Source organism: Urocitellus parryii, chromosome 6 (genome assembly GCF_045843805.1).
Source record: "Urocitellus parryii isolate mUroPar1 chromosome 6, mUroPar1.hap1, whole genome shotgun sequence".
Classification (NCBI taxonomy): Eukaryota; Metazoa; Chordata; class Mammalia; order Rodentia; family Sciuridae; genus Urocitellus; species Urocitellus parryii.
The window spans coordinates 141,244,693-141,270,350 of record NC_135536.1 but is presented as its reverse complement, the minus strand read 5'-3'; the positions used below and the strand labels follow the sequence as shown (position 1 = coordinate 141,270,350).

At 40.1% G+C, this 25,658-nt stretch overlaps 1 protein-coding gene across 4 annotated transcripts in view; it reads right to left on the bottom strand.

Annotated features, from left to right (window-relative positions):
* The window catches only part of Mctp2 (multiple C2 and transmembrane domain containing 2), a 160,734-nt gene extending 135,811 nt beyond the window's left edge, over positions 1-24,923 (bottom strand). For all 4 annotated transcript variants that reach the window (XM_026394055.2, XM_077799771.1, XM_077799772.1 and 1 more), the window contains exons 1-3: positions 24,459-24,923; positions 12,463-12,525; positions 10,771-10,879 (exon numbers count right to left, since the gene is read on the bottom strand). In XM_026394055.2, the coding sequence (XP_026249840.2) occupies positions 10,771-10,879; positions 12,463-12,525; positions 24,459-24,923 (637 nt within the window). The remainder of the gene's footprint in view (positions 1-10,770; positions 10,880-12,462; positions 12,526-24,458) is intronic.
* Between the last annotated feature and the right edge of the window lie 735 nt (positions 24,924-25,658).

The following is a 25,658-nucleotide window of genomic DNA, read 5'->3' as shown; positions in this document are numbered from 1 at the left end:
AGTCCCCACCCAAAATTAAAATGTACAAGTACAACTTGTATAACTTCTTTAACAGATGAAAGAAACATGTCAATATACGGATAAATTCAGTAATTTTAGTAAATCCTCTATTTGGTGAGTATATGAAGGAACAAACTAGCTTCTGATGATATAGTCATTGAAATACTGGGCTTGGGCCCCATTCTTGGTCAGATGACCAGAGCACTGTGAGATGGGAAACTTAGGTATCTCACACACACTATCCCCGTAACATCAAAACAGGAGGAAGGACAGCAACCTAGAGAAAAGTGAGAGAAGAGAAAGTGGATGGAATGCATCAGTAAAAAGTAGCTAGAAAGAACTGGGGAGAAATAAGAAATCTAAGAGGAGCAAACCAGATAACCAGGGAATCTGTGTTCCAGAAATCCATGTTGCCAAAGGACACATAATTATTGATATATTAATGTTTTCCTTTCTATTAAAGTACACTAAAACATCCCCTGCACAAGCTACTCTTTAAGCATAGAACTAAAACAAACAAACAAAAAAAGGGCATAAGCCCACATGGAAAAGATGGAACGGGATTGAAGTTTGGTAAGAACACTGACAATGGGTGTCATCTCACTTCATCCCACAAAACTCATCGAGACACGCAGGATTTACACTGCTGCTTTAAAGAGGAGAAATTCAGCCTTATAAAAGGAAATCCCGCCATTCACGACAAAAGGGATGAAACTGAAAAGCATTATGCTGAATGAAATAAGCCAGGCTCAGAAAGAAATACGGCATGATCTCTCCTATACGTGGAATCTATTTCTTAGAATGTTGAATACACCAGAGAATAGAACAGTGGTTACAAGGAGTGGTAGAAAGAGCAAACAGGGAGAGGTAGACTAAAGAGATACAAAGTTATAGTTACATAGGAACAAAAAGGCTGGAGAGTTAATACATAGCACAGGGATTATAATTAACTGTGTTGTTTTGTACTCTAGAAATGTGATAAATTTTAGGTGATCTCTCTACCCAAACACACAAAAAAGATAAGTATATAACAGATATGAAAATTGGCTTGATTTTTAGTAATCATTTCCCTAGATGTGTGTATGTATGTGCATATATGTAGATAGATAGCAAATATCCAGTTGTACCTTAAATATATATATAACTTAGGCTGGGATTGTGACTCAGTGGTAGAGTGCTCACCTAGTACAGGTGGGACCCAGGTTCGATTCTCAACACCACATAAAAAAATAAAGGCATTGTGTTGTGTCCATCTACAAAAAAGATATATTCTTTCTCTCTCTCTCTCTCCCCCCCTTTAAAATGTATGTATGTGTGTGTGTATGTATGTATGTATGTGTGTGTGTGTATGTATGTATGTGTGTGTGTGTATATCAATCAAAACATTTTTAAAAGAATGAGGGAAGTAGAACATCCCACCTAACCATTATTTAGCAGGATGTGAATATGTGCTGAGGCTGAAATCACAACTAAGCTTTATGTAAATTATGGACACATGGGTGGGGCACAGGTGTACATAAACATGCACACACTGAGTCCAGAACACCCCATATCAACATCACAGACACTGGGTCAAAAGAAGCAAAAAGACAACTTGTAGTACAGCATGCAGCATGACATACATCTTAGGAGTAGGAATAATTAATATAAGCATATACTTAAGAAGTCCCCTTCAAGCAAATAAGAGGTGTACATTAAATTCAAATCAATGATCTTTGGTTGGGCATAAGGCATTTTATGTAAAGCAAACCAAGGACCATCCCAGGTTTTTTCTGTTTTGTTTAGTTTTGGTGCTTCATAGGAATTGAGGCAGGATTCTGATGAAACAGCAGAGAAACAGACTCAATAAGGTTGTGAGTATCCAGAACATCCAAACCAACTCATGAGTTTGTAGAGCCTCAAAACAAAACCAAGCAACACAACTCTCCATAGGGCAAACCTCAGTGACAGTAATACATTAAAGCCTGTTAGGAAGACCCTGCCTGCTCCTGATGTGTATCTAGTCACAAAAGAATAAACAAACTGATTTCAAAACTCAGCTTCACCCTTTGCTCCAGGACCTGGGCACTGCTGCCCACGTTACATCTTTGAGAGTTTCTGGTTTGCCCTATGTTTCTGCTGCTCTCACACCAGCATCTCAATGAAATCATGCCATCTGGTGTCCATAGAAGGTACTACACTGAGACACAAACTCCAATTTTCAAAATAAAGTGGTCTAATTGTGTCCTTTCAGCAAAACTGTGGTTGGTGTCTGACCCTTATACAAAGGAATGTGTCAGCCAGAATCAGAGAATTACAAGGTGCAAACCCCAACATTTATGGCATTTCAATATATGATAAAAGGTGCCAGTCAAATTACTAGGGAAAGAAATAAATAGGTCTAGTTTGTTTTACTTTTGCCAAATGGATACCTAAGTCCCTACACTGGACCAGAAATCAAAATAAATTTGAAACAGATGGAAGAGATAAATGAAAACTGTAACCTAGAGTCTCATGTGTATAACTCTCCAAAAAGGCCTTTTTCAGTGTGAAAACAAAGGAATACCATCTTCAGAATCAGATTGTGAGACTAAAGTGATGCTTTAAAAAAAAACATTATAAACAAAATAAAGGGAAATGACAAATTAGAATAATAGATGTGAACATGTCAAGGCTATGGCAAAAACAGTCACGACAATAGATAGAATAAGATATGTACAGTAAAAGCAAATGCACCATAATCAAACATATTTAAGGTTCCAAATATATTAATACAAACTAAAACAAGAACAAAATCACTATTTTCCTCCATCAAAATAATAAACTTATCCTTCATCCAACATAGGTAAGAAACAGAAATTGAACAACTTTGATGCTTCTAGTGGGTAACAAAAGTAGGTCTTTCTCAGGACTAAGCGGGAAATTCTGTAATGAGAATCTTGAATAGGTCATATCATGGCAGAAAAACTCCAATCCACCCCAAGAGATGACTTCCAAAGAAATCAAAAGCGTAAGTTGACCATGTAGATTTAGACAGTTCACTGTGACCTTATTCCAAGTTACAAAAATTTTGAATAAACTTAATCTGAATCACTGATTAAACAAAGTATAATGTACTATTAAGCTTTGGATTTCTTCTCAAAATGAAAATCTTATAATATAGAAAAAATATGCCTAGGAAATAAAAGCCAATGATCCAGCAATATGAAAACCAGGTCCTGTTTTACTTTAGAAAGGAAAGCATCTTTAAAGAATCTGGTGAAGTGTGTGCTATTTAAATTTCTAGCAATAACCTGTTGACATGGCTTCACCCATGCCAATTTTTCCCAGGTCACTATTATATTTGAAGGAAATTTGCTGCATCAAATTTAAGATGGAAAAAATGAAACCACCAATCCATAAGAGTCAACATTCAAAAAATATACCTTCCAAAATAGTCTTTTTCATTTATCCTGTCTCTTCAATAATAGGAAGTGGCTTCAGAAAAGACCTCAACAACCATCTCCACCCTTTGCCTGGATTAGAATGTGGAGGGAGCCAAAATCAATTTCAAAAACTAAAAAAGCAAAATGCTCAATAAATTATCAAAAACTGGGAATAAAGAGACCATAATAAAACCTGAAAAATTCTGAAGTCATTTCCTTTCTATAGGGAGTTTTAAAAAGTAAACCAAAACAAAACCAACTAAAACAAGAATAAGAATATCCATAGCAATCACAGCTAATGTTCATCGTACATTGCCATATCACCCACTACCTCTCACCCATACACACACAGAGGTCCCACAAATGCACCCACTAGCTCAATCCTAGTCATCAGCTAAGCCAATAGGCTCATGGCTCAATAGTGACCAAGGAAATGGTCATGGTCAAGTTCAGATGGACTGTGTTGAAAGTCCATACTTGTTACTAATTATCCAATGCTTCATAACACTTCACATTATAGCACAAAAGGAAACGATCTTTTTTTTTTTTTTTTTTTTGTGGGACACACAGCAAGGGACATGGAAGAGACTGCAAAGGAGCTGGCCAAATCCCAGTGGATGAAAACCTCAGTATACCCCTGAGAACACACCCTTTGAGATGTATAGGGTTCCTCGTCAGTTCACAGAATAGAGGTCTCAAAATGCCCACTTGCCCTGTATTATAGCCATAAGGAGAATGTATTTTTGTCTAGATATAATACAGGAGTATATTTTCTTTATAAAGAAAAAATGTATCATAAAAATGGTATGATCATAAAAATTAGCCTGCTAAATAATAAATGCTGAACAGAAGTTACATCAGAGGAACCTTATATTGGAACATTTTGGTAAGAGTTTGGTAAGTTACTAAGTACCTACTATGTTGCAGAATCCTATCCTATTGGGAGAACTTTAAATCTTTTCTCTATACCATTCCTTTTGGAAATGAAAATTTCTTGTCAAATCTATTATTTCGGTCACCTGCAGAGGAAGCTGTAGCTACTCTATAAACAAATGTCAACTATCTATCTGTGCTGGCAATCGAGAACGGAAGCAGTTTTATGGATATACAGATAATGAATTTTCATAACCTAAAATTCACATCAAAATGACGACCATCAACCCTCAACTCAGCTGGAGTGATTTTTATGGCCCTAATAATGTGACAGGAACTCCTTCAATCGACTTTTCTTTCCCTTTTGCAATGCTGAGAAGTGGCCACAAGAGGGCACCAGCAACATGCTAGTCTTCCAGTCCTCAGAGGGGAACTCCTGCAACTGGCTTACTCCTTGGGAAACACAGGGTGTAAATGCAGGGCTACTGTTTTCCAGTCAGTAATGCTGCAGGATTTCAGAGGATATGAGCTAACTGTCACAAAACCAAAGGTCAAGCTAGGCCTAGAACCCAGCTGCTGACATAAGCACAAACTTGCTCTGTGTCACCAAAATACTTTCCTCAGTCAAGTTTCTTGCTGTGGGAAATTGAGTCCAATTTCCCTCTGTGCATCAAGGAAATTATGAGGCAGTTGGATTTAAACTTGAATGGTCATATCATTCTTTGTGTTTTTACTAACCTCAAAATTTTAGACCAAGAGCTACTAAACAATGGCTCAGATCAAAAATTTAAAAGAGGTATGATGTATGGTTAAAAATAATATAATCCCAGCGGCTCAGGAGGCTGAGACAGGAGGATCACAAGTCTAAAGCCAGCCTCAGCAATGGTGAGGTGCTAAGCAACCCTGTCTCTAAATGAAAAAAAAATACAAAATAGGGCTGAGGATGTGGCTTAGTGACCAAGTGTATCCTGAGTTTAATCCCTGGTACCAATAATAATTATACATCACATCTAACTTCTCATAAAAAAATGGGAAGGAAATGAGAACTATAAAAAAGTTTTTTAAGGGAAAAAGGATTAAGAGAAGGGGTAAAACATAACCAAAGGAGAAGCAGCAAGTTAAAAGAAGATAAGAGAGAGAAAAGAGGAGAAGAGTCAGACAGGGGAAAATAAGCAATGACTAAGGTAGAGGGAGATGGCCATGATTTTTATCCTACAGATTGCTAAACAGGATAAGCACAAGGCCATGCCTGGACAATTTACAGAATTTAGGAAAGTCTTGTTCTATAGTAAGCAATGTTTCCCAGCAAAATCAAAAACAAGCCAACAAAAACTATTGGTCTGCTTAATTGAATAATGAGCTTTCCAATTCAGGGTCTAGTCTAATAAATGTTGAAGGAACACAAGCCAGAAATTCAAAGGAAATTAGTGAACTAGGAAATGACCAGCAAAGAGCAATCTTCTAAATCTGGCCATACTCCTAGAATGATCTAATTAAAACTCCCCAGTCACTCCTGATTGTATAGGCATGTTTAGGACAAAGACTTATTCCTTCATCACACACTAACTTCGATTCTTTTTAATGATGGGCAGGCTTTTTCTGGGTTTACACACACACACACACACACACACACACACACACACAGTACAGGGGACAGAGGACAGAGTTGATCATTCAGCACCCTAGGTAGCAACTATACAACATGACTCCTTCCCAGACACCACTGCCAAATCTGCCCAGGATTCTGAAGTCTGAGCATCCTTCTGATTTCTCTCCAAAGAATAATTTACAATTTTGTAGGTTAAAAAGCTTCTTCAGGAAAAAAAAACACAGAAAAATCTCAAAATCCCACTTTGAGAGTCTACATAATAAGCCAACAAGCCAAATGTATTTGAGCCAGAGAAGTGAGGAATTGTATTAGATAAAATGATCACAGCATTTTAAACAGTGAAGTCCACTGCCCAGCCAGGCCAATGGTACCAGCAGACGGTGCTCTGTTTCCAGGACCCCAACCCCACCTGCCACCTTCCATTGGTCCAAGGGACTGGGGTTCCAAACATCACTCACAAATCCTATAAGTACCATTTAACACTCATTCTTGAGATTTGTCAGAGCTGTCTTTTCTGAGAAAAATGCCTTGTCACTTCCCTCTGCTGCCCAGTGAAATATCAAAATGATGACTTTTTGCTTCTCAATCTCAAGATTTTGTGCATTATTTTAGATCATATTACCACCAAGATGCTTCCTACACAGAAACTTCCATTGAAAGCATAAACTTCCAATATTGATCACTGCCTAATTAAATGCTGTACCTCCTTTATTCCAAATAATTAGTTCGCTAATTTAAAAAAGTTTCATAGAGCAAGAATCTATAGTAAGCAGTGTAAGACCTTAATATTTGAGGTTAGCAAATCCATCCCACTGCTTGTTGTTGTAAATAAGATTATTGGTACACAGCCATGCTTACTTATCTACTTCTTATCTACTGGTGTTTTCCAACTATGTCAAGACTGTTGAATAGTTGTCACTTATGGGCCATTGAAGTCTAAACTGTCTCCTGGCTGGACTTGTACATACAATGTTTGCCAACCATGTTCTAGACAGAGGTTACAACAACAGTAAAGCTTATGTAACAATTCAAAGAAAATGCTCTTTCATGAGAAGGGAGTGAGTCATCAAAAATGACTTTTCTCCTCCCAAACTCAAAAAAACAGAGGAGACTGCACAACTAGAATTAAAGATCCTGCAGCAGCAGTTCCTCTACCATCAAGGGTGGCAACACAGCCGAACGCTTTGAGAGGACATTCATGTTGTGACTGGAAATCAGTAGCTGATCAATTGGATCTGCTGTGTTTTTAATTAAAAATACATGATTTCATATCAGGAAAATAAGATGTCCCAAGGAAAACAAAAACAAAAACCTGTGTTCAAGAAAGAGAGGGCACAGGGACATTGACAAATTGACACAAGGGCCCAAGTTCACGGATGGGTGTGATGGGTGTGTTCCCGTGGATCACAGGAATGAGCTCTATACTGGGTGTCACAAATGCAGGAGATTTTCATTATTATTACTAATTAATAGTAGCAAAACACATTGGTGCACATTTAGGTGACATAAAAAGGTTGAAATGCTGTCATTTGTGACATGATGAACCCGGATGGACCACTATATTAAAGGAAATAAATCAGGTACAGAAAGACAAGTGTCTCATGTTCTCACTCAGCTGTGAGATCTCAAAAAGTTGATGTCCTAGAAGTTGAGAGTGGCCTAGCAGATACTGGGAGTCACAGGGGTAAGAGCTGGGTGGGGAGGACTCAGCCAATAGGTGCTACAGTTAGACAGGAACAAGTGGCTCTGGTATTCTGCTGCACAGCAAGGTGACCATAGCTAATGACAACACAATTCATATCTCATGTAGCAAGAAGAAAGGATTTTTGAATGGTCTCACAACAAAGAAATGGGAAAAGTTCGGGTAATCGATATGTTAATTACCCTGACTTGATTATTACACAATATGTACATCTATCAAAATATTGTATTATACCCCATAAGTATATAAAATTATCATATGCCAATTAAAAATTTAAAACAACGGGGTATGGAGCAACTGCACATGAAACCTGTTGTTTTGTTCATTATGTGACATTTGCAATTATCCACTGTGCTTCATGAATATCCACTGTGTGTGCTGACTACCCACTAAGAACTGTGCCCTAACTGTATCAGTAGGATTGATCAAGGACAGTGAAGCCCTTGAATAAACCAAAAAAGAAAAAAAAAAGGAATACTGGAAAAGCAATAAGCGGCCCATAGTAGAGATCCAGAGTTGTAAATCCCCAACATTTCATACTTTGGGAAAATTCCAAAAATTTAAAATAGGACATGAATGGGCATGTTTAGGAACACCTTCTTCCCAATAAAGCTAAATATAGTCTCTCTAGAACTCTCTTTTAGTCTATGAGTAAGTGGTCACAAAATGGACTTGATGTGAGCTTTATCTGACAGAGGTACCTACTGGACACGATGCAGCCTCAACACAAGAGTCAGGATATTGATGGGAGGCAAGTTCACATTGATTGATGACCACACCCTGTTGATGTAATTTCAGGAGACAATGGTGTCTACGCTCCATCAGTGAAAACAGCGTAAGAGATCTGTTTATGAATGGATTTGTTTATGACAATGATGGGACCCAAGAAGAGGCACAATGCAGAAATGAGCAATTGTGATTTGCAGATAAAAGTACTTACCAGAAAGTAGAGAATGGAATTGTGTGGTTATTTTGAAATGATACATGTGAGAAAATAGGAGAGAAAAAAAGAAGAACATGAGAGAAATTTTAAGAAAAAAAAAGGGGGGGTGAGACATCCTTCACCTAGTCTGGACAAATGGAAACCAGGTGAGAGCAATTTATGAAAGAATCCATGGTTCAAAACATAAGCAGTAGAAAGTCATAGTCAAAAGGTTTCTAGGGCGGGCGGGGGTGGAATGGATGAGAAACTGCAGGGCAGTCAATCAGGGATACGCCAAACTTAGAGGCAGCAGGTACAGGAAACAGAAATCACCTAAGCAGGGTTGGTGCAATGTTTGTAGAAAGGATAAAATGGGTCACTAGGCTCCTTTCCCTTGATGTTGAGCAATGACCAGTAAAGGCCCTTGTGGGGGAGCAGGAGAGCAGGCAGGAAGCCAGAGAGGAGGCCTTAAGTGTCACTTGATAACCAGGAGGAACAGGAAGGAGGACTGGGAAGTGTTCAGTCTGAACTACTGGCTCATCTTGTCCAACTGCATGCCCCAGCCCCCTTACTGTCAAACAGGGCAGGACACAGCAAAGGAAAATAGCATCCATAAATGGGGGACCAAGGACACATGCCTAACAAGACAGACACAGCTCTTCAGAGAATCAGACCTGCAAAGGAAACTAAAGTCCCACAGCAAATACAACAGACTGCTATCCCAGGGCAAGAAAGCACCCAATAGATTAGAAATGTGTCCTTGATCTTCTCAGATGGAGATGGCATCATTTCCTCTGAAACACAAAATTAGGCTGTGATAGCAATGAAGACATGACAGCTCAATTAGTGAACAGAGGAGCACAGAAGATGGATGAGTGAAAACCAAACCAAGGGGATTCCTCCCCAAAGGAAAAGGCTATGGGATGGAGGAGGAAGGAGAGGTGAGAGACACAGAGGACAGAGCCAAGACCCTGCATTCTGCGCAAAGCTCTTCCAAAAGGAGTAGAGAGGCCACGGCCTGAAACAAGACCCAGACTCCTTAGAATAGGAAGATGAAGTCGTCAACCACTAAACAAAATGCATGGAAAAAAGAGACCATAAAAAAAAAACAAACACAGTGATATTTGTATGATGAAATGCAAAACCTCTGAAGGACACAAGAGGCCATAAGATTAGGGAGAGGCAACAGATGGGGAGACAAATATTTGCATCAGACAATAAATGTGAATGCTGAAAATTTTTAAGAGTTATAAAAAAAGAAAATCTCAACTTAGCACATGGGACTTTACGTCAGTATATGTCTACAATACTCCTAAAAGCCTAAAAGGTTTTTTATTATTACCTTGTTTTAGTGTTCTTGTTTTATAGGTGAGGAACCTAGAAACCTAAAAATCAGATAACAAAGAATTAAGAAGCCAAAATTTGATCCCAGACAGCCTGATTCACTGTCTGTTCTTAAACCCATGAGATTTTTTTTTTATGTAAAGAATAACCTTTTCTGCACACAGGGGCATACACATCATTTATGTGGTCAACAAAGTAGGCAAAAAACAGGCATCATCATTAGAAGAGATAAATGAAATTTCATAGTATGGAGTATTACATTGTCTTTAAAAAGATATTTACATGGGAAAACTTCAAGATATTGTTATCAATCTTCAAAATATTGGAAGGTTAAAAAAGAGCTTATGCTAGGATAATGTGGGCATTACAGTTCCATCTCAATTTCAACATATATATGTAGGTATGAACATAAGGAAATGTATACAGAGATGCCAGGAGTTTGTACAGAATCATCTCAGATAATAACTTTTAGAGAGAGTTCAGTGGAATTTCAAGGCAGAATGATGGGGTGGGGATTTAAGGGACATTTCTATCAATGTGTCTATTTGATGACCTCATCCAAAAAAAAAAAAAACCACTACTCACAGCTTTCTTATAGATAGTTAAGGAATAGGGTCAAACACACGTACTTATGAATAGTTGCTATGTGCCAAGCAACTATTAGGGTACCATAGTTATTCATTCTAAAGTAACTTTATGTGTTAGTGTTGTTAATTTAATAATTTTTAAAAATGACAGCAGGGTTCAGGGCATTTAAAGAATTCCCTGCATACGTCTTGTGCCTGGAGATGCTTAGGCTTCCGTTCTGGTGTGTCCTAAACCACGCCGACATGAAAAACATGACTAACAACCTTCACGTAAGGGTGGACAGAAAAAAAGTTTTCAGGCTACAAAGAGCCAACAGAACCGGCCTTACCACATCGATCTCGGACAACCAGGTTGCGTCCTTCCTTCAGGTGTATGGTGAGGAGGTATGCAAAAGGGCTGGGGAGGTTACTGAGGCCATCACCAGCCTCCTCGAGAGTCTGTAGAGACAAAGGAGGCATTTAAATCACCAAGTCTTGAACCCAATAAGAAAATTTCTACAAGAGCAAAGACATTCTTAAAATTCAATAAGGAAGAAGGTCACAACCATTGTCAAGTGTTATCTCCAAGCCCCACTCACACTGATGATTTATTTCCATCGCTCTTGAGGGTTAGATCTGGGTTGTCCTCCAACCCTCAGGTATTCAGAGGTGAGGTTCTGAGGACTCTGATCTCCTTGGATTAGCCCATTGATGGTCGAATGGACAACTCAAAGGTGGGTCCCAGCTGAAAGAAGTTGGCTACTAGGGGATGCCCTGGAAGGGTTTCTCTCCTCCTGACCCCTTCCCCACTCCAATACCACCCACCCTCTCTGCTTTCTGACTGCCAGGAGCTGAGCAGATTTTCTCCACCATGATGTTCTGTCTCACCTTGGGCTCAGAGCAATGGAGCTGGCTGACCCTGGACCAAGTCCTCCAAACCTATAACCCCATATAAATGATTCCCCCTCTAAGTGGTTCTTGCCAGGTATTTTAGTTACAGCAATGAAAAGTTGATTAACACAACCATTTTATTAACAAATCCTTCTTCTTTCCCCCAGGAGGATCTTATTGGAATTCAAAGGCAATCATGATGATTTCTTCACAGGATGAACTTCCCAATGATTACATAAGGGATATGCCAATCTCTGAGAACCCTCAAACTCATCAATTTTCTCTGGGATTCCTTATAGTATGATAGAGTTCCTAGAGGAAACAGCCTGCAGAAATACAGCTGCCAGCGTGGCTCCATGAACTGGTGGCCACGCTTCCAACCTCAGAGATAGAATGCCTCCCAGTCTCCACCTTCACACCCATCCCCAACAGCTGTGGCACACCTCCTCCACCTGTGGTAAGCTTTTCCGTGCCTGACACTCAGCAGATCCCTCCTGATAAGCCCTCTCGACCATCAGACACACGTCCCTTGCTTGTACCCACATGGGACATCCACACCGTCCCTGCCCAGCAGTCTCCAAGATCTGCCACATGTTCTTTCATTCTCTGGCACCCACTCTTGGGGGGTCTCCTCCTCTTACTTTCCTTCTCTCACCTCCCCCAAATCGCATCACTTTCCTTTCCAGAAACACATCGTCTCTTAGGGCCATAAAGTTGAAGTCAATTTTTTAATATATATTACATGAATCCAGTGAAATTATTGAGCCAGTTTAAATGTCTGCCTCTCCTCAAAGAGGACAGATGAAAATATGTATCATTCATTTATTAGACAATTCATCGATTCTGTGGCCAAAGCCGCCCTTGACAAGTCTTCTTTAGAAAATTTCAAAGGACTTCAAAATGGCTTTGTCTCCTTTACCATTTCTCTCAATTTCATAGCTTCTGTGTATTTTTAGAAGACTCTGTTCCAGTATGACCAATCAATACGTACTGAATTAATTTCTTCCAGCTAAAATTGGCAAGGCTGGTTTGTGAAGGTGGGTAGAGCTTTTATATTCTTTGGAAGTAAAAGAGACAAAGAAATATGAACATTTGATGAGAAACACTTATAATGTTTACTTCAGTGTTTGTTTTTAAGGAATGTCACTCACAGATTGTTCATCAAAATGTTGAGATGTCAAAGACGCATTCAGATCACCATTGCCACGTAACTTCTGCAAAAGAAGAAGAAAAGCCTTCATTTAAAAAGCAAATGAATGATTGCCCATGATGATATCTGTTCTCAGGTCTTCCCCTTTGGAAATCTGATATTTGCATATGCAGTTTCAGGTGTGTGGGCTGCTGTCCTGTTTGTGTGGGCAGAAGAGGTGAACTGAAAGGCATTAGTTTGTCCACAGCTTTTGCCATCAAAGTCATTGACTGGAATATTGGGACAACCAGTTCTATTCTCCTGCTGGACCATGGGTTGCCCTAGTTCATCACATGCTTAGCAAGAAAATACCAATGATCAAGTGAAAACAGAAGGGTGGGCCATCAGGGCTTGATCCCTCCCAGGACAAGCCTGGCTGGCCTCCCAACTCCAAGGGAGGGAAGCAACTTGAGATCCAGAGAACTGAGCATGTCAATAATGTAGGAAGCATTTCAAGATGTGAACGACCTTCCTCAAACCAGATCTCCATGGGCCCAGCAACTATATAGTCGGTCACCGACCCAAAACTAGGAAATGCAAATTCTGCCCAAATGAGCTCACAGTGAGAGATATATCTTTCCTAATATAAACATACCTCCCCCACGCTGGATGTGATTCCACGAGGCATTAAAACTTGCACAATTCATTAGTTAGTAGGGTAACAGCAGAGATCTTAGTTGTGTCAGGTCTTAAGTGCACAAACGAGGGTGTGCACAGAAGAGCTTTCATGCTCTGTGAGGACAGCTGACTGTAATAAAAGGCAGGATGGAGAGGACTGGGAGGAGCAGATCCCACCCACCCCCCAAGCCATGGGAGCACATTCCTGTTTTTCTGGTACATCAGCCAGAGCTGATTTCTTGTGTGGGAAAAAAAGATGGGATTTCCCCCTCCAAAAATGGTTAGATAACTCCAAGGTTTAGAGGCCACTTTGGAGACAGGAAAGAGGTTTGCAGAGATTGATTAGATGACCATGAATCATTGGGGATGGGAGCCAGGACCCAAGGCACTGAGGAAATGTCCTTTGTTCTTCCTTCCATAGTGACCACTAGGAACATCTTGGGCACAATTAGAGATCCTGGATGGTAGGGTGCCTTCCAAGACATACATGCTCAGAGCTAGATGAGGCAATAAAAACCCCAGTTCCAGGCAGGGAATCAGTTCTATTCTCCTGCTATATATCTCTCAGGCCCCAACAGTGATGGTGAGGAGTTGGCTTCCACAAAAAAGGAACCCTGGGCTCAACCTCCCAGCAAACAAGAAAGGGGGCAGCAGGTACTTTGTTAAACTACCTGTCCTTTGTGTTCTTGGTATCTCCCTTATGTGCTATCTCTAAAAATTAGACACCTAGGTGAGTCAGCAGGCCAGTCCAAAAGTTGCTTTATGATAGAAATCAATTACCTTACTCAACTTTCACAAGGTTAAAAGATCTCTTCATATATCTTTAATACTGTACACTATCAAATCCCATGAATTCAACTTCTTCCCGATTACTAGGTCAATAACTATGACTTCACATGCAGAGCCAAGAGTCACCAGTGTTATCTGATGCTCTGCAGCCTGAAAATTCCCCACTATTGTTCTCAAGTGGGTTAAATGAAGTAAGTTCCATTTGACCATTCCTGTTTCAAGACAATTTTTTTTTTAAACTACCATGTCTAGGTTCAGAATTTCTGTTTAAAATATCTGTTATTAGCCACAGATCATGTTGGCCTGGTATCTACTACTTGCAATGGGAAAAGAGGCCAGATGGATGCCTAAATTTGGTCCCCCTAGAGAGATTTATACACGATATATATTCTCCCAGGTTGGCCTCACTGTACTTAATGATGACGTTAATTAAATGACAAAACAACCACCATCATTTACATGCTATCAGAAATGGACACAGAGCTCTTATTCAAAATGTGGTAAGCCTTCCACTTATAACAGCAGGGAAATTCAATGTGAGGAATGGCATTAATTCAACATTATGGCTGGTTTTACTCACAGAAAAGTCACGGAACTTAAAGTTATGATTCCCACAGCCACTGTAACTGTCATACACCATATATACACACCGAGGCAGGAAAGTGATTACCATAAAGAACAGGAAAATGTTCCATATGCACGAGAGGACGACTTATAGCCACTGGGGGACACATAACTTTGAATATTCCCCTACACTCTTGCATAGAGTCTCTGGTATTATTAACTGAGTATTCACCTTATTTTGTAAACCTAATAACTATATCAATATCTTTGTTTTCACTAAAAAGAGCACAATTCATATTTATGTCAACAGAAGTCACTAGTTTATCAATCATTTGAAGAAAATTCTTGCTCTTAATCAGCATAATTGACATGTTACCTGTGTGAGAGTGCTGAGATTTTTAATACACGGACAAATCTGACTAATGCCTGCACAATTAGGATACAAAACAGTTCTGTTACCCCAAACACCCCTCTCTTCCATACCACTAGAGTCAGAACTTCCTCCAATTCCTAATCCCTGGCAACTCCTAATCAGCTCTCATCACATTTTTTTTTTTAAAGAGAGAGAGAGAGAGAGAGAGAGAAAGAGAATTTTTTAATATTTATTATTTATTTTTTAGTTATCAGCGGACACAACATCTTTGTTTGTATGTGGTGCTGAGGATCAAACCCGGGCCGAATGCATGCCAGGCGAGCGTGCCACCATTTGAGCCACATCCCCAGCCCCTTCTCATCACATTTTTAATTTTTTCCCAGAATATCACATCAGTGGGATCATACAGTATGTAAATGTTTGAGATGGGCATCTTTCACTTAGCATAGTGACTTTTAAATTTTCAAGTTTCTCATTTAATTGCTAAATGGTATTCTATCATATGGATATATTACAGATTGTTTATCCTTTAAGAATCCGCTATCACAATTTTAAACCTATTGTGCTTAAGTATGTACTCAGGAAAAGAAATAATTTTGAATATTGAAGCTAATAAATGTCCACATGATGAGCTACATAATTACACACAAGCATTCAGAAATACAGCTTTAACATACTGGGATGAACACTAGTATGAGGGTTTCATCTCTCACATGAGTCTTACTACTGACTTATAGCTAAACACATTTTGATGTTGGTTTTCAATGACTGAGTTTGTAGTGGTGTCTCCATTCTACCTTACAAACTTGAAATTTATGGGAAGGTAGCACATATTTTGCATTCCCTTTATAGGAGGATCCTCAGCTACAAGAATGCAAATCTATTACAATTCAGCAGAATATGGGAAGACACAAAAATAAACTCATCAATTATTTAAAAAAGAAAATCTCATCTAGTTATGGGAAGATTTTGAGAGCAAGACACTGATGTGAATAAACAATATTTTCCTTTTGTATAAACCGCTTGTGATCTTATACAAATACCACCTCCCCTGTGGCTGTCGGAAAGATCTTTTCATAAACTACACACAGGAAGCCAAATCACAAACTATGTTAGCAATTACTGGCTATTTAAACTTTAGTGGAAGACAACACACACCCACATCCAGAAGAGCTATCTAAGAGTAAAATGTTTGCTAAGAAGATCAATTATTTTGTTTCTGGAAGCTACTCTATTTTAGTTTAGCAAAGGACATATTTATTTCATTCTGTAACTCACTTCAGGCTTTTGAGAATATGCATATTTAAGACTACAGGAATCACAAACATAAATATCTACAGGACAAACAGTAATAAAATAAGCAAAAAGGTTTGGTTGGCTAGACTGACCATTATCAGCTTCAGGACACAGTGAAAGGATAAAAGATAAGCCAAATGGCAATTAGAGGTCAAAATCAGAATATCTATTCCAAAATTAAATAAACAAACAGAAACAATCAGGCCTACCAAATAGCTGTATTTATTCATATTCAGCCTTTGCACATTTTAGGAGGCTATTGAACATACAATCATGGTTTATATATTTAATTTGTTCTCATCTCCAAAATTGTTAAAAGTGGTAATCCTGGAATATATCTAACAAACTTAACATAATTATGTGTGTGTGTGTGTGTGTGTGTGTGTGTGCGTGTGTGTGCGCGCGCGCCCATCTACCCTGTTTAACCACAGGTCATGCCATCTTACCCATACTGCATTTCATAAATTGCAGCCTGTGAGGCACATCCAACCTACCACTTGTTTTGACAAATAGTCTAATTGAAAACCAGCTCTGCCTGCTCATCTCTCTACCATCCACGACTGACTTCATGCTACATCACCAGAATTAATTAGTGGTAACCAAGGACCTTAGTGGCCCCCAAAAGCCAAATGCAATTAATATCAGGGTCTTTACAGAAAAAGTTTGCAAGTACTGGTACAATGCTTTAAAACCATTCTTTACTCATCACCAATATTTCTCCACTGACTTTCCATAAATGTTTGCATACTAATTAGCAAGAGAAATTTTAAAAGAATAATAATTCCCTTTATATTTGCTTAGTACTTCCTAATTCACACATACTCACTCCTGTTATCTTCATGTAAGAAATTCACCGGTTGTCATTTGTAAACTGGCAAGTTTACAAATAAAGAAGCCAGAGGTAGAAGAAAAATAAATGGTCACCAGTGGGGAGTAGGAAGGTGAGGGCTTCAGGAATACACCCAGGACTCCACTCTATTCACTCTACCACAACTGTGCCTTGAGCATCCAGAAACAGCCCACCCTGTCTGATGTGCTACTGCACAACAGTAAAGAAGTCCTAGAATCATGAAGACCTAGTTCCAAATCCCACTTCTGCTACTTCTTAGCTCTCAGTTCTGGGGAAAAAAATGAACTTAAAATTCAAGAAACAGACATCTCTCAAAGTGGCAAAACAAGATGCTTACTTTATAGGTTACTGAAAGAAAAATTAATTCTTTCCCTGGATATTTGAATGGAATTCTATGAATGGATATTAGAGTGGATTCTCTGGGCCAGACACTGGGCTAGGTAGGCTCTTTGTATAGAAAATAGACCAAGTAAAGGTGGTCCCACAAGATAGTACCTACATAGGTTGTGTGGAAGGAGCTCCACTACTTGCTAACAGGAAGTGGTATTAGACTGGGGTTGTTCTGTCATTTTATCACTATCATTATTGTTGCTGTTATTAAAACAACAGATGTGTTTGGAAAGTAACAAAAAACTCTGAAGAAAGTGATTTGATTTGATCATTACACATTGTACACATGTATCAAATTATCACGCTGTACTTCATAAACATGCACAATAAGAAAAAAAATTAAACTCCATGAAATTGTCCAGCAACCCAAGTCCCCTCATTCCCACCAACATTCGCAGCTTATGACAGTTAGAGGGCTTGCTGATGGAGCCTCAGGTCATGCCGTCTTGCCCACATACAACCCCATCAGCCTGGGCAGTCTTCCTCCAGTGCTCCCTTCTGGGGCAGACCTTCTATAGATTGCTATTCCCAGTGTCTCCAGCAGACACTGCCAATAAGCTGCTGCCTCATTCTGCCTGCCTGTGAGCTGTGCAGCATTGACAGGAGGTGCCTTTGCATCCTGCCCACTCAGTGCCCCAGGTGGTTGCTCTAGTCTACTAGTTGCTAAGCAGATGGGAAAACACCATGTGAAATGACCTCTGTTAACTTCCCGGATGTCTCCCAGCATTGCCCCTCACACCCTCCTCTCCATCCACAGTACTTCTTTATACTTCTTGAAACACACCAAGCCCACTCCAAGCCCACTCCAAGCCCACTCCGGCCACCCAGGTCCTTTCCACTGGCTGTCCTCTCTTTCTGAAATGTTTTTTTCTCTAGATAGGTACCTGACTATCTTCCTCACTTCCCCTATGGCTTGGTGTCAAGGTTACCTTCTCTGAAGACGTCTTTCTTGACCCCTCTTTTCAAAACGGTGACAGCAAAACCCCAGCACTCCCTAGAACTTTCTCTGCTTTATTTCTCTTCATAATATTTAGCACTTTCTGATCACATCTGTAGCCTGCCACTCTTCAGAAGAAGCACTCCCGGCAGGAGAGGAAAAGCTGCCAGAGTTGTTGACTGCTGTGTCCCTAGTGCTGTCCCTAGCATCAGCATGTGGTCAGCGTCCAGTCCAACAGATGGGGAAGGAGGGAGGGCACAAGAAAGGGGAGGCCATGTTCATGAAGGGTCCTGGGACGTGCCTGCATATCTGCCTCACTGACACCATGATATTGGGGTATGATTTGGAGATCAAACAGAAATAGTTCAGAAGACATAAATGAGGGGTAGTGAGACTGACGCACTTGCTTCACTTTGCAAGCTGGAGACCATTTCCTCTCTTCAGTGGTTTGATACTTCACTTCTCTGTGGTCACTAAACTGAAGCTCTGTGGTTGCCAAGCAGGGTTTCTGGAAACATCTCAATGGGAGTAACTCGAAACCACTAACTCACCCACATGAGCTAGCACCAAAGCTAGTTATTTACAATTCCAACCACCAGATGAGATGTCAGGGAAGGACCTCCTCCGTGGAGGACTTGCAAGATGACAGGGAGAGGGAAATGATCTTTCCATTCCTGATCATTTGGTTTTGACCAAGACAGTAAGCTCCTCTGACCACTATAATTATCACTGTGTTTAATGGGCCACAGTAGATGCAGAAAAAAGAACATCTTCCTTTTATGATTCACTTGTGTGGCTCTCCAGTTCTCAGTCCTCTGAAGTTACAGTAGGTTACTGCTGTCTAGGAAAGGAAGAAAGAAGGAAAAAAATCAAGATAAAAAGAAGAAAATAAGCTGTTTTCCCTCTCAGGTCTCCTTAACTTGAGCTCCTTTACTCTTCTCCCAACACTGGAAACTCCTCAAGAAAGCATTCTGTGTACCCAAGGACTCCATGTGTCACCATATGCCCCAAACCAACTGAATTTCTTATGACCCTCAAAGCACCTACCATTGGCTTTGGCTTTGGTTTGAAAGCCAACTGCGGAAACAACATAAATTACCATATATTCATATACATAGAGAGTGTTTGCAGAAAGGCTGAGAGGTAGAGAAAAATAAGAAGGCATCATTTCTACCTCTTGGGAGCTCTCAGATAAAAAAAAAAAAAAAAAAAAAAAAAACTTCCAAACAACGATTTTATACGTGTGTGTGTGTGTGTGTGTGTGTGTGTGTGTGTGTATTTGACTATGTGTGGGAGTGGAGAGGGGTGTTTGACAGTATTCTAAAGTGTTCTTACTTCCTCCTCAGCCTCAAGTCTCAGATGATCTCACTGATCATCCTCTGAGAATGAAATTGTAAAACCACCAACTCAGTAATGGCTGTGATAGCCAAATACCACGGACTGGGAGCTTCAATAGCAGAATTCTCTTTTTCTCAGACTTCTGAAATCTAGAAGTCCAAGATCAAGGTCCTGTCCCACTGGGTTCCTGTTCAAGGCCACTTCCTGGCTTGTAGATGACCAGCTTCCCTGTAATGTCCTCACATGGTGGGGAAAGAAATCTTGGAGGTATCTTCAATAAATACATCACTTCTATTGGATCAGGGTCCCAGACTTAGGATCTCATTTAACCTAAATCACCTCTTAAAAGCCATATCTCCACTACAGTTGCATGGTGGGGGGTTGGGGGCTAGAACTGCAACATGTGAATTGGGGATGGCTCAATTCAGTCCATAGCAACCATTCTTCGTCCATCAAAGCCCAGATGTACAAAGTCACATAAAGGAGATAATGTGAATACCAGTTCACCCTGATAAGGCATCAGCATGACAGAAAGTGATAATATACAATCAATGAAACAGTGTGTCAATCAGAAAAAGAGGGACCATGCAAAGAAGCCTGGGTAAAAGTTTAGATGTGCTCAGTGGGAAGAGAGCACCTCTGCCACAGAACTTTGAGAGTCCGAACTCTGTTAGCTAGCTGGGTCACCTGTAAAGCAGAAGGAAGATGGCCCTGAGGTGGGGTGCAAGGATGTCCCGTTCTCATCATCAGCTCAATCCTCATTGTGAGACAAACTGCACCAAATGCCATTCACAGAACCCATCCACCCTCCTTGCAGAGATTCACTTGCACCAGCCTCCTGACTCTAAAGTGACTTATCATAAAGACTGGCACTGGGGAAACATGTCCAGGCCCTGAGACAACCAATTAATAAAGTTGACTTTGGTTACAATTTGACTTCCAAAGGACCTTCACAACAATAAAGAAGAAGCTGTTTACATCAAAAGGAACCTTAGTGGCTACCCAGTATTTCATTCTCATTGCAAATTACTTGTGATAGCTAGTGGTAGAGTGGTGTCATGACTGATTGGTTAGTATGAGTCAGTCCTCAAAGCAGCTGTCCACTAGACAGTTGACCCAGGTCTTGGAGCAGAGTGATCTTCTCAAAGTCAGTGATGCCCTTACCCAACATCACCCTTGCCCAGCACCAATTCACTTCATCTCCATGTGGTCAGCCCTTCCTCTCTCTACCACTTTCTACACAAAGACTGACGCTAGTGTTGAGTGACAGGAAAAGCAGCATGCTGTGAAAACGAAAGCAGGTGAGGCTACTGTTTGCAGAGCTGGGAAAAGCACCAGAGAAAAGGAAGAGGTTACCTTGGCCTGGGAGGATGAAAGGGATTTCTGTAAGGGAAGATGAAGGGTGAAAAGGAGGAAGGAGCAGATGGGAGATGGATAAACGAAGGCTTCATAAAGTGTGAAAAGAGAGGAAAGAAAAACACTCCCCCGTTGTTCACAGGACTTGGGATTGAGCAAAACGTTGTGACAACAAAGTTGCCGAGAAACAATTGTCTGTATCTGGGGGAACACTTCAGGGAAGTGTCAATTGTTTTAACAGAAAATTATGTCAAGGTTTCTGGGGGATATACAAACAATAAAAATCTAGGGTTCAGGAGGGAGGTCTGGCAGGGTCCTCTTCAGCCACCACATCATTTCTCCTAAGTCTGCGTTCTCCATTTAATGGCTGGTTTGAACCCCAGCACTGGCAACTTGAGGCTGCACCTCTCTTGTACACCCCGACATCCCATCTCCCTTTCACTGCATCACCACTTTCCTACTTTGTCTCCTCATTCCATTCCCCCATAACCATCAACCAATATTTCACTTCTTGTGCTGACACTGGCAGGACTGGAGAGGAACTGTGGAATTCAGACATGACTGATAATCGAGGTCCTATCCCATCGCTGTAGGTTCAACCTGGCACCAAACCAGCACTGGCACAAAACAAGTGCGACAACTCTCTAATGGGTCCCTCAGACCACAGATGTCCTTTGCCTCATCCCCTCTGGAAAGCTGCAAACAAAATAAGTTACACCAAGGATATTTGGCAAGCCTCTGAGTGTCCTTGCTGTACACCAGATTGGTCACATGCCAACCCCTTCCTTCCTCCTCCTTTCTTCCCCCATTCCATTAAAGTTGTAGAAAGCCTTAGGCTATTCATGAGAAACAGATGTGCAGATCCAAGATACAGACTAACTGACTTCAAGACTCTCAGATGGCATGCAGTCAGCAGGACTTCTGTATTTTAAAAAGCAGAAAAAAAAATCATATTTTAGATTAGCATCAGGCTTGGGGTACAGCAGCTACACCTGCCTAAACTTCTTTGTAAGTTCACTTACCATCATATTAAAGGAGATTTCATTTCTAAATGAAAATTTATATATTAACAAAAGGTTGATTCAATTAAATCCTAGAGAAAATTCATGGGAAAAACACTAACAAAAATTCTATTCATGTGAGGATACATATTGCCATGATTAGTGTTTACATTAAACAAGTGGGTGGTTGAGCTCAGACTGCCTGTTAGGTATGAAGCTAAGCCTTGGATACAGAAGGCAAATTAGAGGATTCTCTCCCGGCCATGCCCATTCTCTGCATTAACCCATCCTAGTAGAGAAGATAATTAGGGGTGTAGTGCTTCTCTACCATTTGATAAACTCTGGATCCTCAGGTAGTGGGAGAGTCCCACACAGTATAAACCGCAGTGGAGAGAGAAGCAGGGGAGGAGGGGAGGGTGGACAGAGCTGCACACTTGACTGCAGGTAATCCTAGGGGTGATTAGCTGCAGCTCAGTCCCTCTATCCTCTGCAGAAAAAAAAAAAAATGAAACCAGCAGATAAATGACACTTGAGTGACGAGAACCTCAATCTTAGGTAAGATAATTGATATTAGTCTCTATCTCCTATCTCCTATAACTGCAGAAAGGAAATAAAAGATTCTTTTTTTAAGAATGATACTGTTTTTAAAAAAAATGGCCAAATTAAAACAGAAAAATCAAATGATCCAGAATAAACTACTCTTGAAGGACTCTTCTTATTTCAGGATTTCTGTATTTAGCCTGTGAGCAAACAGCCAACACCCACTAACCATCCTTCCTCCATCACTTCCAGAAAGCTTCCTAAGAAGCCTCTTTACCAGATAGGACAGAATGCTCACCATGGCCAAAAGCACCCAGCCACACTTCAGGTCAGTGTTGGTCACATTTCCTGGCTTGGCTAATGTGCTATCCCTCTGCCAGCCTGGACACTGCCTCAACATGATATGTGCCCATCCCCCACACATTGATTCCCCTCCACTCTACTAAGCTGCTAGGGGATCAGACTTAGAAGCTTTGCAAGAATAGCTCTAATATCTGATTGCCTCATGTTGTGTGGTGCAAGGCTGTCTCCCCAAAGCTCATAGCTTGAGCACAGTCACCTTCTTACCCATGTCCACTCCCAAGCTCTCCATTTATAGCACCTAGTCTAGAGCAGCATTCAAATACCTACACATATTCAAACAAAGGGGAAAACTGTTCCACAGTGCTCAGTTTGATTGCAGTTAATTTAAAAATCCTTCTAACTGGAAACTTAAGCATAGCAAAGCCAAGAAGTCCACTTATTTTTGCTTATTGGGTAATAAGTAAAAAGATAATGAAGATTAATTTCAGTATAGAGTTCAACATGTTACCTCACCATACTGAAATAATTTAGTAATTCGAAAACTTTGAATTTTGTTTAGTGGAAACACATAATTTAAATTTGCAAACAAGAGTAAGTTTTACAAAAAAGATTTCATAAATATTAATGTTCAAGAAAAATACAGTTAAGTAATTTACTGAGTAGTGGTACCCTAACATAGTAACGTATCCAAAAGAATACAGCCACACAATCTTCTGAGCCTTCATGATCCAATTACCCACCCCCCAGAAAGACCTAAATAAATTTAATAATCAACAGGCTTTTATTTGAATAATAAACCCAAAATCCCAGTTAAATAATTTTCTATTCAATTCTAATAGTAACCTGATAGAGAAACAGTTAACTTTCTTACTTTGACACTGAAACATACTTTACTGCCATTACTGCAGGAATTTAAAAAAAATAAAAACTTCTGATTACATTCATTATTCAAATCATGTTTTGGTAACTGGATGGTGATAGAACTTAAATTAAATCCATCATAGAAATACTAGCTTTGTCTCATAATTACATTTAACTGACTAACCTTGTTGAAATACTAAAGCTGAATCACTTATTTCTTAATTTATTTTTAGAGAATGCAAGCAAAGCTGCTCAGAGGTGAATATACACATACTTACATATCCTCACACATAGAAGGAAGACCCAACCCTGTCAAAGTCAAAGGGAGACACACATTCATAAATTCCTTAGGCACACTAATGTACATGATTTGTCTATTAAAAAAGAGAGACAGACAGACTAACTGACAGAGACATTTATACAAAAAGTTAAATGGAAGTTAAAGTCCTCATTTCTTTGCCAGGGACTGGAAAAAAAACTCATTCAATAGAGCATTTAATGTCTTAAAATGTCTTAGAGAGGCTGTTTGTAACAGTTTTTAAATACTTAGAGGTCAACTCGAAACTAATGGGAACCCTGGGTGCAATCGATATTACATTAATTTGAATTCTTGTAAATGACATTCTCCTTATCCAGCTAACCACAAAAAAATGACCCCTGACCAAATTTTCCAAGGGCACAGAATACATTTTAAAAAGGAAAAGAAGGAAATGAAACTGGAAAGTGCAAGCCCTGGTCTCACCTCAGGCTCTTCTTGTGCATCCACTCTAAGAGGAGGTTTCTGGAACTCAAAGATGCCCTGGCTGGAGGCCCGATGGTCCTCAGCAGGAGAGGAGTAAACCTCCTCTGAGTCTGTTTCCACTGCATGGAGATGGCTTGCTTCTTCCTGGCTCCAGTCCAGTTCTTCTTCAGACTGTTTCAAAGAGCTGCTACTACTTTTGGGAATGATCCCTGCAGTGGACAGGCTGCTGGGAACCGAGGTGTAGGACGACTGGGGACCTGAGTAGGGTCGACCCTCTGGAACCAAGTCCTCAGCCTCTAGGAGGTCAGGAACAGAGAGACTGAGCCTGCGGTCCAAATGGTGGCTTGCCCTTAAGTCTAAGGGCTTGTTTGCGTTCTTCTTTACCTTCTTCTTGCTCAAATTGATTAGCAATGGCCTGGTCCGCTGTTTTAATGAGTCCCAGACAGATGGTTTATCCAGATCCATGGTTGCATGAAGAACAAAAGAATGCACTCTTCAAAAGAGTGTGCCTCTATTGAAAACAACTTCGGTGACTCCTATAAAACAGAACATAAAGAGAAAACATGAGCCTTCTCGGTGGGTTCAGGGCACATCAAGTGGGAAACGACTCAGAAATCCCATGCTATTTTCTGAGTGATCAAGATTCAAACATTCAATCATAACTTCTACAAATGCCAGGAAAAGCATTTTTTCTTCTAATATTCTTTTTATTAGCATGTTATAGTTGTACATTGGGAATAGAAAGAACTTTTAAAAAGAACTTAAGATTTTTATCAGAGCCATGATAGAAAAGTTGGAAGCAGTGAATGAGGCAGTCAAGTTGATCCAAAAGAAAGATTCCTAGGAAGACCACTGTTTATTCCCTTTCCTGGAAAAACAAAGCTAAAGACAATTACTAGAACAGTGCCAGGGGCAGTTCATCAGCATGATTGGGGGCAGGGGACTCCCTTTAAATCAGGGTCAGCCAACAGCTTCCCTTGTGGGCCACTTATTAAATATTTTTACACTTTGTGGACAGGTACTATGTGCTGCAACTTCTCACCTTTGCACTTGTGACCTCCAAGATGATATAACATCACCTACATGAAAGAACAGGGCTGTGCTCTAATAAAACTTCATTGGTAAAAACAGGTAGCAGACTAGCAGTCTGGTCACCAGCGGTCACTTTAAACATGCCATCTTCCTCTCCAGAGTCAAGTA